The sequence below is a fragment of the Doryrhamphus excisus genome, chromosome 17 (genome assembly GCF_030265055.1).
Source record: "Doryrhamphus excisus isolate RoL2022-K1 chromosome 17, RoL_Dexc_1.0, whole genome shotgun sequence".
Taxonomy (NCBI): domain Eukaryota; kingdom Metazoa; phylum Chordata; class Actinopteri; order Syngnathiformes; family Syngnathidae; genus Doryrhamphus; species Doryrhamphus excisus.
Window position 1 is genome coordinate 8395172 of NC_080482.1, and position 16962 is coordinate 8412133.

Genomic DNA, 16962 nt, shown 5'->3' on the forward strand with positions numbered 1-16962 from the left:
GCAGCAACAACAACAACAGCAGCTGCTCTCCCAACCATCAGTTTTTTAATTTGAGGATTATCTTCCACTTGAGTCGACAAACCCTTGAGGAATTTGTACTACAACACTGCAACATTTAGCAGCTTGTAAAAAAAAATCAACGAATCGTGAAGACCTCATACTTGTAGCACACGTATTAAATGGAGGAAAGACAACTGTGGAGGATTAATTCATGTCGTAGAATAGCTGCCCTTTGAAAAATAATATTGTCTTTAAAAGTGGGGAAAGCGTCTGATTATCCTGAATTTTCATCAAACTATGGAATGGATTGAGTAAGGAGCTCAAACAATGCACAACGATGAGCCAATTCAAGAAACAATACAAGCAGTTGATGTTTGCTAAATACAAGGATGAAGAGTCTTGAACCAGTCATGATGTGCTATACATATCACTATATTGACACTTACTATGGTACCCATTATGTCATTGGATGGTCATATCACCTCGTACTTCGGTACGAGGTGCATTATTAAAAAAAAAAAAAACTAAAAAAAAACAAACAAAAAAAATTAAACTGTATTATGGAAAGCAGGAAGTGAACAAATGTAACAGTTACTGCTTGTAAAAGTACCAGAAAACTAAAAAAAAACAAAACAAAAAAAATTAAACTGTATTATGGAAAGCAGGAAGTGAACAAATGTAACAGTTACTGATTGTAAAAGTACCAGATGGAGGAGTAGGATTTAATAAGCTTTGCTTCTTCCTACTCCTTTTGGACATGTGGAACTGTGAACTGATTATGTGATGCATTCAATTGTAATCTGATGCATGTTCAAATGAAATAAAACCATTACCATTACCATGATACAGTAAGTGCTTTCACTTTCACTGTTTCACGTTTCCCGTATTTATAAATCTTTTATGTTTTTTTGCAAGAGGAGATGATGCAACTGCACACTAAAAGAGGTGACTTTTAGATCACTTCTAAGACATAAAAATGACCACAAGGTGGCAGAAGTGCATTTGATAATGCTACGTTCACACCGACGCCGAATGTCGCGCTTTGAATCGGCGACGAATTCTGCGTCATTTTTCAAAAAATCTCACGATCTCCTCAGATATGTTTATGCTCTGTTAAGCTCTGTTACGCAATGGAAAATTTCGAGATCCCGACTGCATTCCGCCTCTGATCCAGAGCATAATAAAGATGCAGCAGATCCATTAAGCTTTCCTACGCTTTGAGCAAAACTTTGATAAGCTTTGTGACGCTTTGATAAGCTTTAATACGCTCTCCCCGCTTTACGCAATTCGTGACAGATCGCCTCAAATTTTTAAACAGTTTAAAAATTTTTGGCGCTCTTGCCGAATGTCCCGAATTGCTCAAACCTTTCTTACGCTGTATTACGGTCTTTACGCTTTCATTAAGCTTTGTTAGGCTTTGCCGCCGCTTTGCTCGCCGATTTAATTCGCCATCGATTCGGCGTCGGTGTGAACGTAGCATAAGAGCTTGGCATGTATTTTGCATGTAAAAACACTTATTCAGGTTATTCATTGTCTCGTCACTCCAAAGTAGAGCAAACAAATGAGGGAGATGTTCGATTTTTCTCACGTTCGGTGATAATAAACAGACTCTCGGGACACATTACTGTTAGAAGGTCTTTAAAAAGTCCCTCCTGCATAATAATGATTGTTAAATCATGATTGAGTGGTGGTGCATGAGTCACGTAGTGTGCTTGCCCATGTACCTCAGCCTCGTAGATGAAGAGGATGACGTATGTGATGGTGTAGACGGTCATGTAGATGCTCAGCTTTACCGAGCCGCTGTGACTGATCCTCGCCCTAATGCACACAAAGGGGGTCAAAGTTCAGCCATCAGTTAGGTCGTGATGAAGACAGAGAAGACATATTTAGGGAGGAGAAGGAGGACACGTTGAGATTAAACATGCCATACGACAGGACTACTTGGCTCACATTCCATGACTCAAAAATGCATCATGATTAGAGCTCTATTTCCTTACAGGGACAAAGAATAAACAGAATAACATTACTTCACAGCCGCTCACCTGGTGACAGTGAAACCTTTGCCCAACAGTATAAGCATGAGGAGGAACACCAGGAAACTGACAGAGAAGAGTAATTTCCCTGAAGGGACAGAGAAGAGACATTGTGAGATGACATGAGGGTAATTAGACGGGAAAAGGAAAATAAATAAATAAATCTCACACACACACACTCACACACACACACACTCAAATACATGAACCTTCATTCAAACAAACTATTGGGACTGCCTGCCATGACACCTCCAGGAAGTGAAAATGGAAAATGATATGGAGTTGGGAGACTTAACAAGATTTCAATTACAATGGAACCATTCGCAGTCCAACCATCCATGTGTGTGTGTGTGTGTGTGTCTAACATTTATGCTTTCTGGGAAGATTTTCAAGTGTGTTATGTTGGAATTTATTTATGTCCATTCATCCAGGTCATGTCCATACAAAAAAGATATAAAAGGGTGTGTTGTTATCGGATTTCTAACATTTAACAACATGATTTCAGTGCTGTTTTTAAACATGTAAATGTAAATGGAACATGAGGCCTTTTTTTTGGCACTTTCTTTTTGACAGACTTTTTTTTTTTTTTAATGCCATTTGGTATGAATGGAGATCTGATTAACATTGGAGTGTGGATGATATTCATTTATAAGAGATTTTAGATGATTTTGTGTCCATATAAACATTGGTATGTTGAGAAATTTTTATTTTTATGTTTTTTGCCCTTTTTAACGCCTTTTAACAGATTTAACGTCACAAAAGGACAATAAAAGGACTCTGCAGCATCCGCTGTGGAACAACCAGGTTTAGAGACAGATACTTCCCCCTGGCCATCATACTGCTGAATGCCAAATAAGCCCCTCTACCTGCCCACACGCACATGCAAAACTTTAAATTACTATTATTTATTCAAAATTATTTAAATTATTTGTGAAATTTACTGTTTACGCTGTACATTGTTGTTCATATTTGATGTAATGTATTTATTCACCACATTATTATTATACGGGAGCCATGCAACGACATTTCGTTGGCAATTTCACTGCTGTGTTATTGTGCAATGACAATAAAGAAAGTCTATCTATCTATCTTAAGACATTAAGAACATGTCCAATGATTTTAGTGCCTTATGTGTACCAAGTTAATTTTGTACAATAACAGATGTAAAAGGGTGTATTTTTGCACAACTAATCAAATCCCCTTTTCTAGCTCTGAATGGTTAAATAGCACTTTTTATAGTACTTAATGCCACTTTGTATGCAGATTTAATCTTCCCTGCGGCCAGAGGATTATAGAGTGTTGGTGTTAAAGTGTGTTTGCCCCCTTTCCTGATGTTCCTATTTCTTTGTCACACAAAACAATGTTTCAGATAAACAAATCTAAATATTAGTCAATGACAACACAGCAGAACACAATATGGAGTCTCTTACTGTGCAGTGGAGGAATTTCGGTTTGCTCTAGTTTTGCAGAATTGGTGTAATTCAGCCACATTGGAGGGTTTTTCAACATGAATGTTCTTTTTAAGGTCATGCCACAGCATGATTCAGGTCAGGAATTCGACTAGGCTACTCCAAAGTCTTCATTTTCTTTTTCTTTTCAGAGGTGGACTTGCTGGGGTTTTGGATCACTGTCTTGGAAGAGATCATTGTGCTTGAGGTCACCAACAGATGATTGGACATCTCCTTCAAGGATTTGTTGGTAGACAGAAGAATTCAAGTTTCGATTTATCACAGCAAGTCTTCCAGGTCCTGAAGCAGCAAAACAGCCCCAAGACATTCAAACTACCACCGCCATATTTTACTGTTGGTATGATGTTGTTCTTTTCTGAAATGTGGTGTTACTTTGACACAATGCGACACACACATTCAAGAAATTTCAACTTTTGTCTCGTCAGACCCCATTTTTTATTTTCCCAAAGGTCTTGGGGATCATTAAGATGTTTTATGGAAAACTTAAGATAAGCCTTAATGTTCTTTTGGTTCAGCAGTGGTTTTGGTCCTGGACTCCAGTGTCTTTCTTATGATGGAGTCGTGAACGCTGACCTTAACTGAGACCAATGAGGCCTGCAGTTCTTTGGATGTGGGGTCTTTTGTGACCTCTTAGATGATTCGTAGCTGTGCTATTGGGGTAATTTTGGTTGGCTGGCCAAGCCTGGGAAAGGGAAGGAAAGGTTTCACCACTGTTCCATGTTCTCTCACTGTGGTTTGCTGGAGTCCCAAACTACATTTTGTGTTGTCATTGACTAATATTTAGATTTGTTTGATGATTTGAAACATTTAAGTGTGACAAACGTGAATCAGAAAGGGGGAAACAGTTTTTCAGACCACTGTATTCTGTAAATTTGTCATACAGTACGACCCAAAAGTGGTAAATTTAAGCAATATTTTCTGCATCCTTACTCTGGGACGAAGGAAGGAGGAGGAGGAGGGACTCACCGAGTATTTTCAGGCTGCCGTTGCCGACTCCATCCCGTGCATAGAGACCCCAGTAGACACAGTGGAACAACAGGCTGAGCACTGGCGAGGAGAGAATAAGTGGAGTTGTGGAAGAAGAAGGTGAGAATGTAGGTTCAAACAGGAGTTGGGGGAAGAGGAGGGGGTGGCGGGGGGGTGCATGGGAAGTGATTTAAAGAGGGTACAGAGGTGAGATAAGGAGGGAGAAAGAGATGAGCACAGCTGGTCATTGTGCTTTGCTGAGCACTGTGTAGCACACAGAGGATTTCAGATGATAAGATCTGTGCTGCTTGAGTGTGGATTACTGCGGGCGTGCACTCATTGTCATCCTGCAGCAGGAGCACGTCTTCAAGCATGAAACACTTCCTATTTTGTGTGTGTGTGTGTGTGTGTGTGGGTGTGTGCACTCACCCTCTACACCTGCCGCCGTCATAAACATTTTGTAGGTTGTGTGAAGAAGCTGTCTCCCCTTCAAATTGTCTGCAGAGGAAACACATAAAGGCACGAGGTGATGGCAGTGTGTTTATGTGGACTGACAAAGAAAAAAAAAAAAAAAAGGAAAGAAGGAGCTGTGCTAACAGATGGTGGTGCAGGGAGAGCGAGACGCGACAATGAGAAGCTGGCAGATCGAGGTGGAGCGAACGCTAAATTAGCATGCATCCATCTCGCAGATCTTCTTCGCTCATCTGTGAGGATTTCACGACGTAAAGAAGGCGCAGGGGAGAATTTGCAGGTGGGAAGTAGGTCGTAAAAACATTCATGCGTGCCCCCCGGTCGCCCAGTGTACGTGATCCTGTGTCCTTTGGGTACGTTTACAAAACGACAACAACCTACTAAAAGGTGGGAAAGTTTCATATCCAGATGTTCACAAGTAAAAACTAGTAATACTGCAATAAGCATGCCAAGGCCACTTTTGGAGATGTAAAACCGCCACACTATATTACATTACAAATGCATTGCTGTAGATGACCACAATGTACGCCACAAGAAATATTCTAGTTTTTCCCACTCAAGTTATTAAACACCAACCCTCGGCCATCTCTGTGTGGCGTTTGCATGTTCTCCCCGTGCATGCGTGGGTTTTCGCCGGGTACTCCGGTTTCCTCCCACATTCCAAAAACATGCTAGGTTAATTGGCCACTCCAAATTGTCCATAGGTATGAATGTGAGTATGAATGGTTGTTTGTCTATATGTGCCCTGTGATTGGCTAGCGACCAGTCCAGGGTGTACCCCGTTTATCGCCCAAAGACAGCTGGGATAGGCTCCAGCACCCCAACGAATGAATGAATGTTATTTAACAAGTTGCTCCACATTATCATCAATACACAAAATGCACATCAAAACTATGAATCCAATCTATTTTAGTGGGATAAACATTGCGTGTGAATGACTAAAAGTCATTGGATTGGCTTGGATCTTCTGACACAGTATTTGAACCACGAGGAGTAAATTGCCCTGCAAGGATAGCAGGGAACATTCTTCAATCCTCAGCTGCACCAACTTTGCAGATAAAAAAAACTGTGCCTAGTCACTAATGATAAAACAACAGGAAGTCACTGTTGGGAGTAAAAATAAATAAATATTCGGAACAAATTGCTGTTCCCTTGAGGTGCGGCTCACATCACTGAAATGCTCCATTTAGTTGTTCATGTCATCTTCAAATGAGATTGACGCTTTATCCTTGACCTTGGCATCATTCACCCGTGGCTTTTAAAGCAACATGAAGGGATGATTCTTGTGAAATGTCATTTGAAAAATGGAAGTTTGACCTGAGGCAATGACTCCATCTGTGAGGGAAGTGTGTGTGTGATCTGAATGAGAGCTCAAGAGCAACTACTGCAATAAACGAAAATTTTTATTAGATTTTAAAAGGGTATTCGCAACTATATTAGGTTTAGGTGATGTTTTGTTCATCATTTGTAAGGTCATAAGCAAAAACAAGGCATAAGGTGCAGATCCGGGTCATGGTGCAACTCGAGTAACTAATTACTTCACAAATGTCAATACAGAGGGTTTAATTATTGTTTGGCCATGTTGGAGGCCTGCGGAGTCTACCTATTGGAGGAGAGGCCTCCATTTCTCCCGCCTGCAGCCTCAAATGTCTGCATCCTGTTAGGCCATCAGGCTTTACACGCATTCTGCAAAGCATCCTTTCACCGACAAATTAAAATTTAAATTGAACCGATATGAAAACAACCTTTTTCTCCTCAAGTGTGCTTTCCAAAAATGTTCTAAATAGCAAAAAGTGGCGCTCTGTTCTAAATAGCAAAAGTGCTACATTGGGTTCGTGGCTACAGAGCTCTTTAGCAGCGTGCGGGGAGAACATGAGAAGCTACTCTTATGCCATCAAGAAAACATGCTGCCGTTATAATAGACTGTACGGCAATGGCACTAACTGACAGGTACTTACAGGCAAAGTAGCAGGAGAGCAGGAACACCATGGAGAAGATGACCAGGAAGGTGATGTCTGTCTCCAAGATTCCTAAAAAATAAGCCATGAGATGAGGTAAGGGACAGAAATAGAATCATTAATGAGGAAGGAACAGGTGAGGTGACGGAGTCAATGATGAGTAGATGGAGGAGAAGAGAATGACAAAAAAAAAAAAAAAAGAAAGCCGATCGCAGCTACTCTTCTCAGTTCATCCGTCATCATTAATTCATGTAGCTGTCGGGTTATTATCGTCATTTGTCCACTTCATTGCGCTTTATTGGCCGTGCTAAGTGGCACCGAGCTTGTGTTTGTGGCCGATTCGCACAGCAATCATTCTTTCTTACCAAATTCATCTGCGGAGAAGTGCTGCGTCCAGAAAGACTGGCCGTTGGTCAGTTTCATCTCATATTCAAGCTGCAGGCCATCACCCTGTATGGGGGGGCACAGAAGATAATATAAGTCCAAGTCAGCCAGGATAGGCTAGTCCTCATTTCACTGTCACTTTAAATTACATTTGTGGTGCCTTGTTTAGGTTGTTGTCAAAATGCTAGTGTTGGAACAGTGAAGCTAATTCCTTTATTTTTGCTGTAGACTGAAAACATTTGGGATTCACATTAAAAGATGAATATGGAACCAGAGATCGACATATAAGCTTTTATTTCCAGGTATGGTATTTACAAGAGGTGTGACAAATCGTTTGAATTCTGATTCGATTCGCGGTTCCCAAAACGTTTCAAGGACCATATTGGTTCATTTAGAATGATACAATCTGAAACAATTCAGCTAAAATAATGCATAAGGCATAAAAACAACCACTTAGCTAAAAATGTCATCCAATACTTCTCTACAAGAGAGGAGAAATATGATCTCAGGGAAGAACTACATTTGAAACACTTATATGCTAGGACTACGTTAAAAAGCCATAGCATTTCAGTATGTGGAATCAAACTATGGAATGGATTGAGTAAGACCCTCAAACAATGCACAACGATGAGCCAATTCAGGAAACAATACAAGCAGTTGATGTTTGCTAAATACAAGGATGAAGAGTCTTGAACCAGTCATGATGTGCTATACATATCACTATATTGACACTTACTATGGTACCCATTATGTCATTGGATGGTCATATCACCTGGTACTTTGGTACAAGGTACATTATTAAACGGGACAAAAAAAACCTTAAACTATATTAGGAAAGCAGGAAGTGAACAAATGTAACAGTTACTGATTGCAAAAGTACCAGATGGAGGGTTAGGATTTAATAAGCTTTGCTTCTTCCTACTCCTTTTGGACATGTGGAACTGTGAACTGATTATGGGATGCATTCAATTGTAATCAGATGCATGTTCAAATGAAATAAAACCATTACCATTCAGTAAATTAAAATCCAGTGTTATCATGAAATAAATACTGGGCATTGTTTGCACATAGGTTGTGGTTCAGTATGCTCACGTTGCCAAGAGTGGATTGGATCACAACCATTAGTGGTCAGCAAAAATCAATAATCACACAAAGGGCAAGGAAGTGTGATAGACACAAGAGGCAAAGGCAGCAGGCATGAAGATGAAGAATCACAACATTATGGTCAAGATCAAAACTGAGGCAGTCCAGCATCCTCGCAATTCACTGCCTCCTTGGTTCCTCAAGGAGCCCATTTAGTTTCATTACTGCTAATTCAGCTTGTGATAAAAAGCAGAAGTTGATTACAGCCAAACAAATTTGACTCCATCTGTCCAACAGTCCACAAGCATAAGCAGAAACCTGCCGGATGGAACCTTAACATCTACTTTTTTTTTTTTTAACGTGAACTTTGCTTATAGGCGGCACGACGGTCGAGTGGTTAGCACGCAGACCTCACAGCTAGGAGACCAGGGTTCAATTCCACCCTCGGCAATCTCTGTGTGGAATTTGCATGTTCTCCCCGTGCATGCATGGGTTTTCTCCGGGTACTCCGGTTTCCTCCCACATTCCAAAAAAAAAACATGCTAGGTTAATTGGCGACTCCAAATTGTCCATAGGTATGAATGTGAGTGTGAATGGTTGTTTGTCTATATGTGCCCTGTGATTGGCTGGCGACCAGTCCAGGGTGTACCCCGCCTCTCGCCCAAAGACAGCTGGGATAGGCTCCAGCACCCCCGCGACCCTTGTGAGGGAAAAAGTGGTAGAAAATGAATGAATGAATGAATGAACTTTGCTTATACTTGAATCGTGACTGCCAGAAGTCATTTGAATATTACTGCTAACAATATAATGGTCCTCACATTGGATGGCACATTGATGATTTAAAACTCTAAGGGTTGCTGCTATAATAAATCAAGTATAATAGACAAAAAGGTAATTGATGATCACTGTCACATTTTAGCATTTTCTGCATGAATCCATCTTGGTATTGATGACATTATGGGGATAGATAGAGCTACTTTAGCAACAAAGTAGGAAAAAAAAAGAGGAGAATACATGCTGCGAGGTGGTTGGACAGATAGAAGAAAAACAATTATAGACACGTAGAGAGGAAATATGGGATGTCGTGAAGAGTTGAAAGAGAATAGGATACAGCCAAAGATCGTGACTGACAGAGAAAGCCAGAATATAGGAGCAAAAATGTAAATAAATAAAAATGTGGAAATTGGCTGATGGACTCAGTGTGAGCACGCTTCCAAGAGTGGCTTTTATATACGAGTCCAAGAGCATTAAACAGCACGTCTATTAATGAAATTTGGCGCGACACCATACGCCACTCTGCTGGAAGCCTCTATTCTGATCACATCCTGCCTCTGCCTGCACCAAAATAAACAAGGACACTTGGAAGCACATTGGGAATGATAAGCAGGTGCACTGCAACTGCAGGCACAGGAGGGGACTCGAACCCATGGCCAAGTCAACTTGGGCTCGGCACAATCAACTATGAATAAAGTAAAATTGACAACATCAAGAAGATCCAACTGGATACAATTACTGTCTTATGAATATAAGATTAAATAATAAAATATATCTTTGCTGTGTGGCCTGCATGCTAAACACTCATCCACCGTGGAGGGTGTCCACTACAGGTAAAAATTATGTTAAATGCTAATTTCTTTATTTCATATGTCATTGTTTTTTGAATGCAAAACTTAAAAAAAAAAGGATTGCCTTTTTAATAATAATAATAAATTTAATTTATAACACACTTTACATCAAATAAATGATCTCAAAGTGCAACAGTTACAATAAAAGAATAAAAGTTAACAGCAAGTGTCACAATAACACAATAAGAACATCAAAAAAATAAGTAGCCTTAATGGTGAAAGTGATGTTAAATGTCAATTAATTTGTCATTTGTAATTATTTTTGCATGTAAAAACTATAATTATTGCACGGCGGTCGTGTGGTTAGCACACATACCTCACAGCTAGGAGACCCGAGTTCAATCCCACCCTCGGCCATCTCTGTGTGGAGTTTGCATGTTTCTCCCCGTGCATGCGTGGGTTTTCTCCGGGTACTCCGGTTTCCTCCCACATTCCAAAAACATGCTAGGTTAATTGGCGACTCCAAATTGTCCATAGGTATGAATGTGGTTAGCACGCAGGCCACACAGCTTGGAGACCCGAGTTCAATTCCGCCATCGGCCATCTCTGTGTGGAGTTTGCATTGTCTCCACGTGCACCCCCCGGTTTCCTCCCACATTCCAAAAACATGCTAGGTTAATTAGCGACTCCAAATTGTCCATAGGTATGAATGTGAGTGTGAATGGTTGTTTGTCTATATGTGTCCTGTGATTGGATAGGCTCCAGCACCCCCCGCGACCCTCGTGAGGATAAGCGGTAGAAAATGAATGATCTATAATTATTGTCTATAAAATGTGTTCTGTGATTACATTTGTAGGTGTCTGGAACAGATTAATTGGATTTACATGATTTTCTATGGGAAAACTAGCCTTGGTTAGAGTCTGTTTTGGTTTGAGTTAGACCTTTTGTACAGGATTAATGACGCAAACCAAGGCACCACTGTATCTTCATTCCTGCACACTCGGAGTCTGCTTTCGTCCAAGATCACTACTTGTTTGATAAGTTTGTGCATAAACTGACTGTAATCAGTGTCAGACAGGGTTCAGTATTCGCTGCAATTTGGAGGACATCCATTCCAGTTCTCTGATGTTGTTTGCTACAAAATACGGAAGTGCATGTGGGGCATGGGTGGGCTATATTTGAGTGGATTCAAAATCCACAGCGAGCCAGCACACAAAAAGACGGCTGGAAACACACAGTGATTCACGCGGAAGCCTCCTCGGGGTGCGTATATTTTCTACCTTCCCTTTCCTGGGAATGCTTCCTGCAGAAATACATCTGCAAAGCTTTGTGTTGCAATAATCCAATCAATGACTCTTCTGAGAAGATGCTACATGATTTTATAGGCTGAATATAGCAGAGAACGATAACCAGAAACAGTGTTTAATAAAAACATATTAGAAATATTGGAAATAGGACTAAATGTATGGTGGTAGATTACCAAGCATCCTCCAATGGTATACAGTATAAAAGTGCTGGTCATTTTGCAGGATCCTGCTCATTGCAAGTAGCTGTCACTTACTGGACAAGGGCTCTTGTGGGCATGAGTGGAGGTCAGAGGTCAGCACTTACCCCGCACTTACTGAGAGCGATGTACCACCACCTCTCCCTCACCGACCGAAAACTACGGCCGCCTACGCAGCTCAGGACCTCCTCGTCGTCTTCTCCTTCCACCTGGGAGTGATGTGGGGAGATAGAGAGGATGCCGTCATCCCCACAGGACATATCACTTTTTTTTTTTTTTACCGCTGAGGTGCTGATTTAATCGTGCGGGGTTGAGAGCTTGACGCGTGAAGATGGAAAACATATTTCACACATCCCAAAAATAGCCTGAAATGTGGAAACGAGATCTGTCACACTTTGCTGTGTGATGAACAAATAAGATATGCAGTTTATTGAATACATGACGCATGTCATTTTTTTTTTTTTTTTTTTTGCTTTTTAAGGATGAAGATCGAGGCAGCTTATTTTGAATGCTACTTTTTTCAGTTTGGAGCAGTTGGGTTCACTTTAAAACAGTATTGTGGGACCCACACTGCACTCAATACACCAATTATGTGAGACACACTACGACAAAATGATTGATTTTGAATAAAGACTAAAATAACTACATACACCGTATTTTCCGGACTATAAGTCGCACGTTTTTTTAATAGGTTGGCTGTTCCTGCGACTTAGACTCCAGAGCGACTTATAAATGAAAAAACTATTTATGTTACATAAACACTGGACACCATTTTGCTTCATGTTTATTTTTTGTGTAGCTGAATAACCATTGTGTTAACATATCTTACACCTATTCAGCCTGTTCTCCATTCATTTATTGCTAGAACTTGCCTTCCAAGAGGACGTAACGTCTGTTTTGGTCAAGTAGTTAAAAAATAAATTACCCGCAAAAAATGCGACTTATACTCCAGTGAGACTGATGTATGTTTTTTTTTCTACCTAATTATGCATTTTTGGCCTTGTGTGACTTATCGTCCAGAAAATATGATATACAAAAATATAAATATCAACATTTTTCCTTTTTCCCTTTGCATCATTTTTCTCTTTTAAATGTACTACTAAGGCGGCACGATGGCCTAGTGGTTAGAGCGCAGACCTCACAGCTAGGAGACCAGGGTTCAATTCCACCCTCGGCCATCTCTGTGTGGAGTTTTCATGTTCTCCCCGTGCATGCGTGGGTTTTCTCCGGGTACTCCGGTTTCCTCCCACATTCCAAAAACATGCTAGGTTAATTGGAGACTCCAAATTGTCCATAGGTATGAATGTGAGTGTGAATGGTTGTTTGTCTATATGTGCCCTGTGATTGGCTGGCGACCAGTCCAGGGTGTACCCCGCCTCTCGCCCGAAGACAGCTGGGATAGGCTCAAGCACCCCCGCGACCCTAAAGCGGGGGTGAATGAATGAATGAATGTACTACTATCGACTACCTACGTCTGCCGATACAGCGTCGGCGAAGTTTCAACGGAAGAAACATCACACTACTGCAGTGTGGGCATCCTGGATGTTTTTTTTTTTTTTATTTATTTTTCATCGGAATCGGGACATGGTATTGGCCAATATTCAAAATGAAAAGTGACTCTGAGGCAAAAAAAAAGTGTAAGTGCACCATTGGGGCAGCAAGAAAACAGCGTTGTATCTAGTCCAGACCTAAGCTCACGTTAGCATGTCTGTTTATTTTTGTCTTTCCATGCAGTGTATCATAGACCAGGTCTATAAGCAGCACCCTGTGGAAATGCATCAATCGCAAGAAGAACTGTGGTGTTATTGTCCTTATGCATCATCAACAGTAAATATGAAACTACTTCTTTGGAACTCTGCATCTTTTTTACAAATATGAAACTACTGATGAATAAAAGTATTGATGTCGTCACCTATAGCGGTAATCAACTATGGCGGCGGTAGCTCCACTGTAATAGATCAATACACTTTTAATGCAAGCCGTGAAATGGACTTGATGAACGAGGCAATAAAAAAACCTGTGCTCGCCCTCCGTAAGAGAGGAGAGAATTTCATAGCTAGAAAGTTGTTGCTTAATGGATGACATGAAAATCAATAGGGGTTCTCGCGCTTACCACACATCCTGACCAGGTGTAGCGGGTGGTGAGGTTGATGACCTGGTTGTTCTCAGGCCTCAGCACCGCTTCCTTCTGGTAGCAGTTCTGATGCAGATGGAAAATGATACAAATGAATAAATATATAAATCATACTTGTTGGCTCTCATTATGCTTTACGTGGACTTACATATAAATAGGAAAATATAGCAAAATTACAATACAAATGCAGCCGGCGTTGTTTTTATTTTCAAGCATCGGCAAAAGCTTTTGAGAACTACTTTCAATTGCACCGTGCACTGCTGCATAATGCATTTATATAAAATGATCACGTAGCTAATGCTGCTGACAATAACCGGCCTTTTAATTATCTGTTTCTGCTTTATGATTCCGCCTACTCATGTTGCACAGTGTAGCAACAATATGGCAATAGAATATGGTCCCCGGGTGGTAGGTATTAATAGTGTTATTGATTGCTAGGTAGAAAAAAAATCCTCCCCACGCAGTTGGCGTCGATATAATATAACCGCCTATAATTGAAAAATGTCAACGGCAGCGGGATGGAACAGAACAGCTTTGTTTTGAATGTGTACTACTTGGGACTGCTCAGTTGGAAGCAAAAATGGGAAAAATTAAAATTGGCAGAGTCTTGACCTGAGAAAACAAAACTTGTATTTACATTATTATAAACATTATTTCATAAGATATGATAACAAATATATAATGAGTTATTTATTATGAAATAAAAAAATAGTTAAATTGTTATATAAAATGACTATTAGATTTAGATACATACCGTAAAATATGAATTTAACAAATTATTTTCTGATATGGCGACTCCAAATTGTCCATAGGTATGAATGAGTGAGTGTATGAGTGAGTGTGAATGGTTGTTTGTCTATATGTGCCCTGTGATTGGCTGGCGACCAGTCCACGGTGTACCCCGCCTCTCGCCCAAAGACAGCTGGGATAGGCTCCAGCACCCCTTGTGACCCTTGTGAGGATAAGCGGTAGAAAATGAATGAATGAATTTTCTGATATTTTAAAACATTTTCTAGACACAGTGCACTAAATTTGCATCAATATCGCCTCAAGAAAACAAACAGACTTAACATATTGCAGTGCATTTGAACAATTTGTATTTATACAATCAACCAACAAAATATAATTAATGTAATCACATTAATTCCCAATTTCCTTGGCTAATACGTGCCACATTCCATGCATGTCTCACCTTTTCAGGCCTCTTGTACACAGCCGGCCACTGAGAAGCGTCGTCAAAGTAGAGTAATATGTTCTGACAGCAGCGAGACTGCACAGAGGGACGTAGCAGGGATGGGTTGGGAGGGGGGGGACAGTGAGAGAGAGAGAGAGAGAGAAAGGAAATATTAGAAGCAAGACAAGTGAAGGATGCACAAGGATCACAGAGGAGGCAGCTAGAGATTTAAATAACAAAAAAAATGTCCCACAAGTCTGCAGGGCTAAAAAGAGATGAGAAGTGACATTCTAAACGAGAGAGGAAAAACACAACAGTGGAACGGAGGGATGTGGTGGCAGGGGGGAGTCGGAGGGAGGAGTGAAGGAGGAAGACAGTGGGAAGGGACAGAGGAAGCAAGGAAGGAGGAGAGCATCAGTTGACATGAGGTCAAAGTAATGGAAGAACAACCGAATGATCATGCACGTCGGCAGATAGTGAAGTGTGACAGTGACTTGAATGAAAATGACAAAAAGACACACGCACGTAGAAAACACACACTTCCAAATGTGTCACCTTACCTTAGGATAACGGAACCGGAAGTCCAGACGTCCAAAGTCGGTGAGGAAGCAGAAACGAGTGAGGAAAACCCAGTCCTGTGGACAAGATCGAGTCCAGCCATCAAGTGTCAGAAAATATCGGCAATGTGTTTTCATCACTTTTTTCCCCCACAAACTGTCACTATTAAAAAAAACAAAGAAAACGCGAAACCCAAAACATTTAGTGAAGTCTTGTGTGATGATAAAGTTAAAGTTTTTTTATATTTTGCATAAAAACTTTGGGACATTGACCCTATATATGTGTATACTGTATTATCACATACTACAGTATTAATTGGCCCTGTACCCTAGAAACCACCCATTAATGAGACGGGAAAAGGCCGAAATGATACTGTGTCAAAGCCCAGGGCAGTGATACTGATAATATAGAGTTTAACCATGTCCAGTATCACCCCCCGTAGCTGTCCACTGGTATCGTGCCCGTGAAACAACCAATCAAAGAACACAGCGCACGAGTGCTTAGTGCCTAGTGCTTCTCCAGTCACCAAAAAACCCAAACTTGATTAATGGAACTTTTTAATATAAAATGTTGATAAAATATTATTGTTTAAATATTTTTTGCAATTATTGTGTTTACACTGTTTAGATATAATACATGTAATAAACTGAACATTTTCTGGAAACAAAATGGTCTTTTGATTAAATAGTACGTGATAATAAGCTCAAGATTAAATAGTATGTGATAATAAGATCATCACATGGTTTGTCTGGTATCATGCCCCCGCGTGCCAGTATCTGATACTGACACTTGGGGGCATGATACCTGGCCTGATACCAGACAAACCATGTGATAACCTATAATTATATAACAAATACTTTTTACCAATATGTAACAACATGGAAATGTATTTCCTACCAGTGTACAAAAAAAAGCATGACATTATGATGATTTTATGTTGATGCAACTCACGTTTCCACATTGTGGACATGCACACCGTGTTTTTAGCTACACACCCAGTGGGCCTCCTCCGGGGGGCTCAAACGTGCTTCTCCTTTCCCACTTATTAAAAGTGGCCTAAAAGGCCGGTTGCTATGAACTCTTGAGCCTCAGCCAACACCCTGTGCACTATTATATAGTAATTACCTCTGGTCGGCTACATAAACAAGTAGTGAAGTGCAATGGAGAGAGAGCAGTGTAGCATCAGCCAGCTTCACGTCCATACATCAACTTGAACAAAAACCGCCACCGTTATCTCAGCCACTGCCTTGCCAGCTAGCGTCAGCCCCTGGAACTTATAATTCAAACTCTATAAGTCACAGGAGCGCCTCCCCATCGGGGGTCCCGTGACCCTTACTTCTCCCCGCATGTTGTTCAGGGTGATGCTTTAAGTCCGTAGCCGTGGTGACAACCGAGGTGGAATCGAGCCAGACTCCACAGACAGACTCTGCAGCAGACCGACGTTGGATATCATTTAAGTCATCGCCGGGACCGCGACTGTTGCCCGTTATTGCTGTCTGCTTGTTGTCATGGCAACAGCAGCATGCCTTAGCTTCGCGCGCTGCCATGGACACGGCGAAAAAAGGCAGAGGCGGTCATTAACAGCGCAGCAATAATTGTGTTTGATGGAGCTCTCATTTGTACATTTGTCTGTCTAACATGGGAGACTGAATAACGCTGGAGC

At 40.9% G+C, this 16962-nt stretch overlaps 1 protein-coding gene across 1 annotated transcript in view; it reads right to left on the reverse strand.

Moving 5' to 3' along the window:
• Positions 1-16962, reverse strand: part of tmem145 (transmembrane protein 145) — a 30852-nt gene that overhangs the window by 3799 nt on the left and 10091 nt on the right. The window contains exons 2-11 of the mRNA XM_058054142.1: positions 15302-15376; positions 14760-14837; positions 13547-13633; positions 11541-11642; positions 7263-7347; positions 6898-6969; positions 4898-4966; positions 4469-4549; positions 2043-2121; positions 1725-1818 (exon numbers count right to left, since the gene is read on the reverse strand). Coding sequence (XP_057910125.1) covers positions 1725-1818; positions 2043-2121; positions 4469-4549; positions 4898-4966; positions 6898-6969; positions 7263-7347; positions 11541-11642; positions 13547-13633; positions 14760-14837; positions 15302-15376 — 822 coding nt within the window. The remainder of the gene's footprint in view (positions 1-1724; positions 1819-2042; positions 2122-4468; positions 4550-4897; positions 4967-6897; positions 6970-7262; positions 7348-11540; positions 11643-13546; positions 13634-14759; positions 14838-15301; positions 15377-16962) is intronic.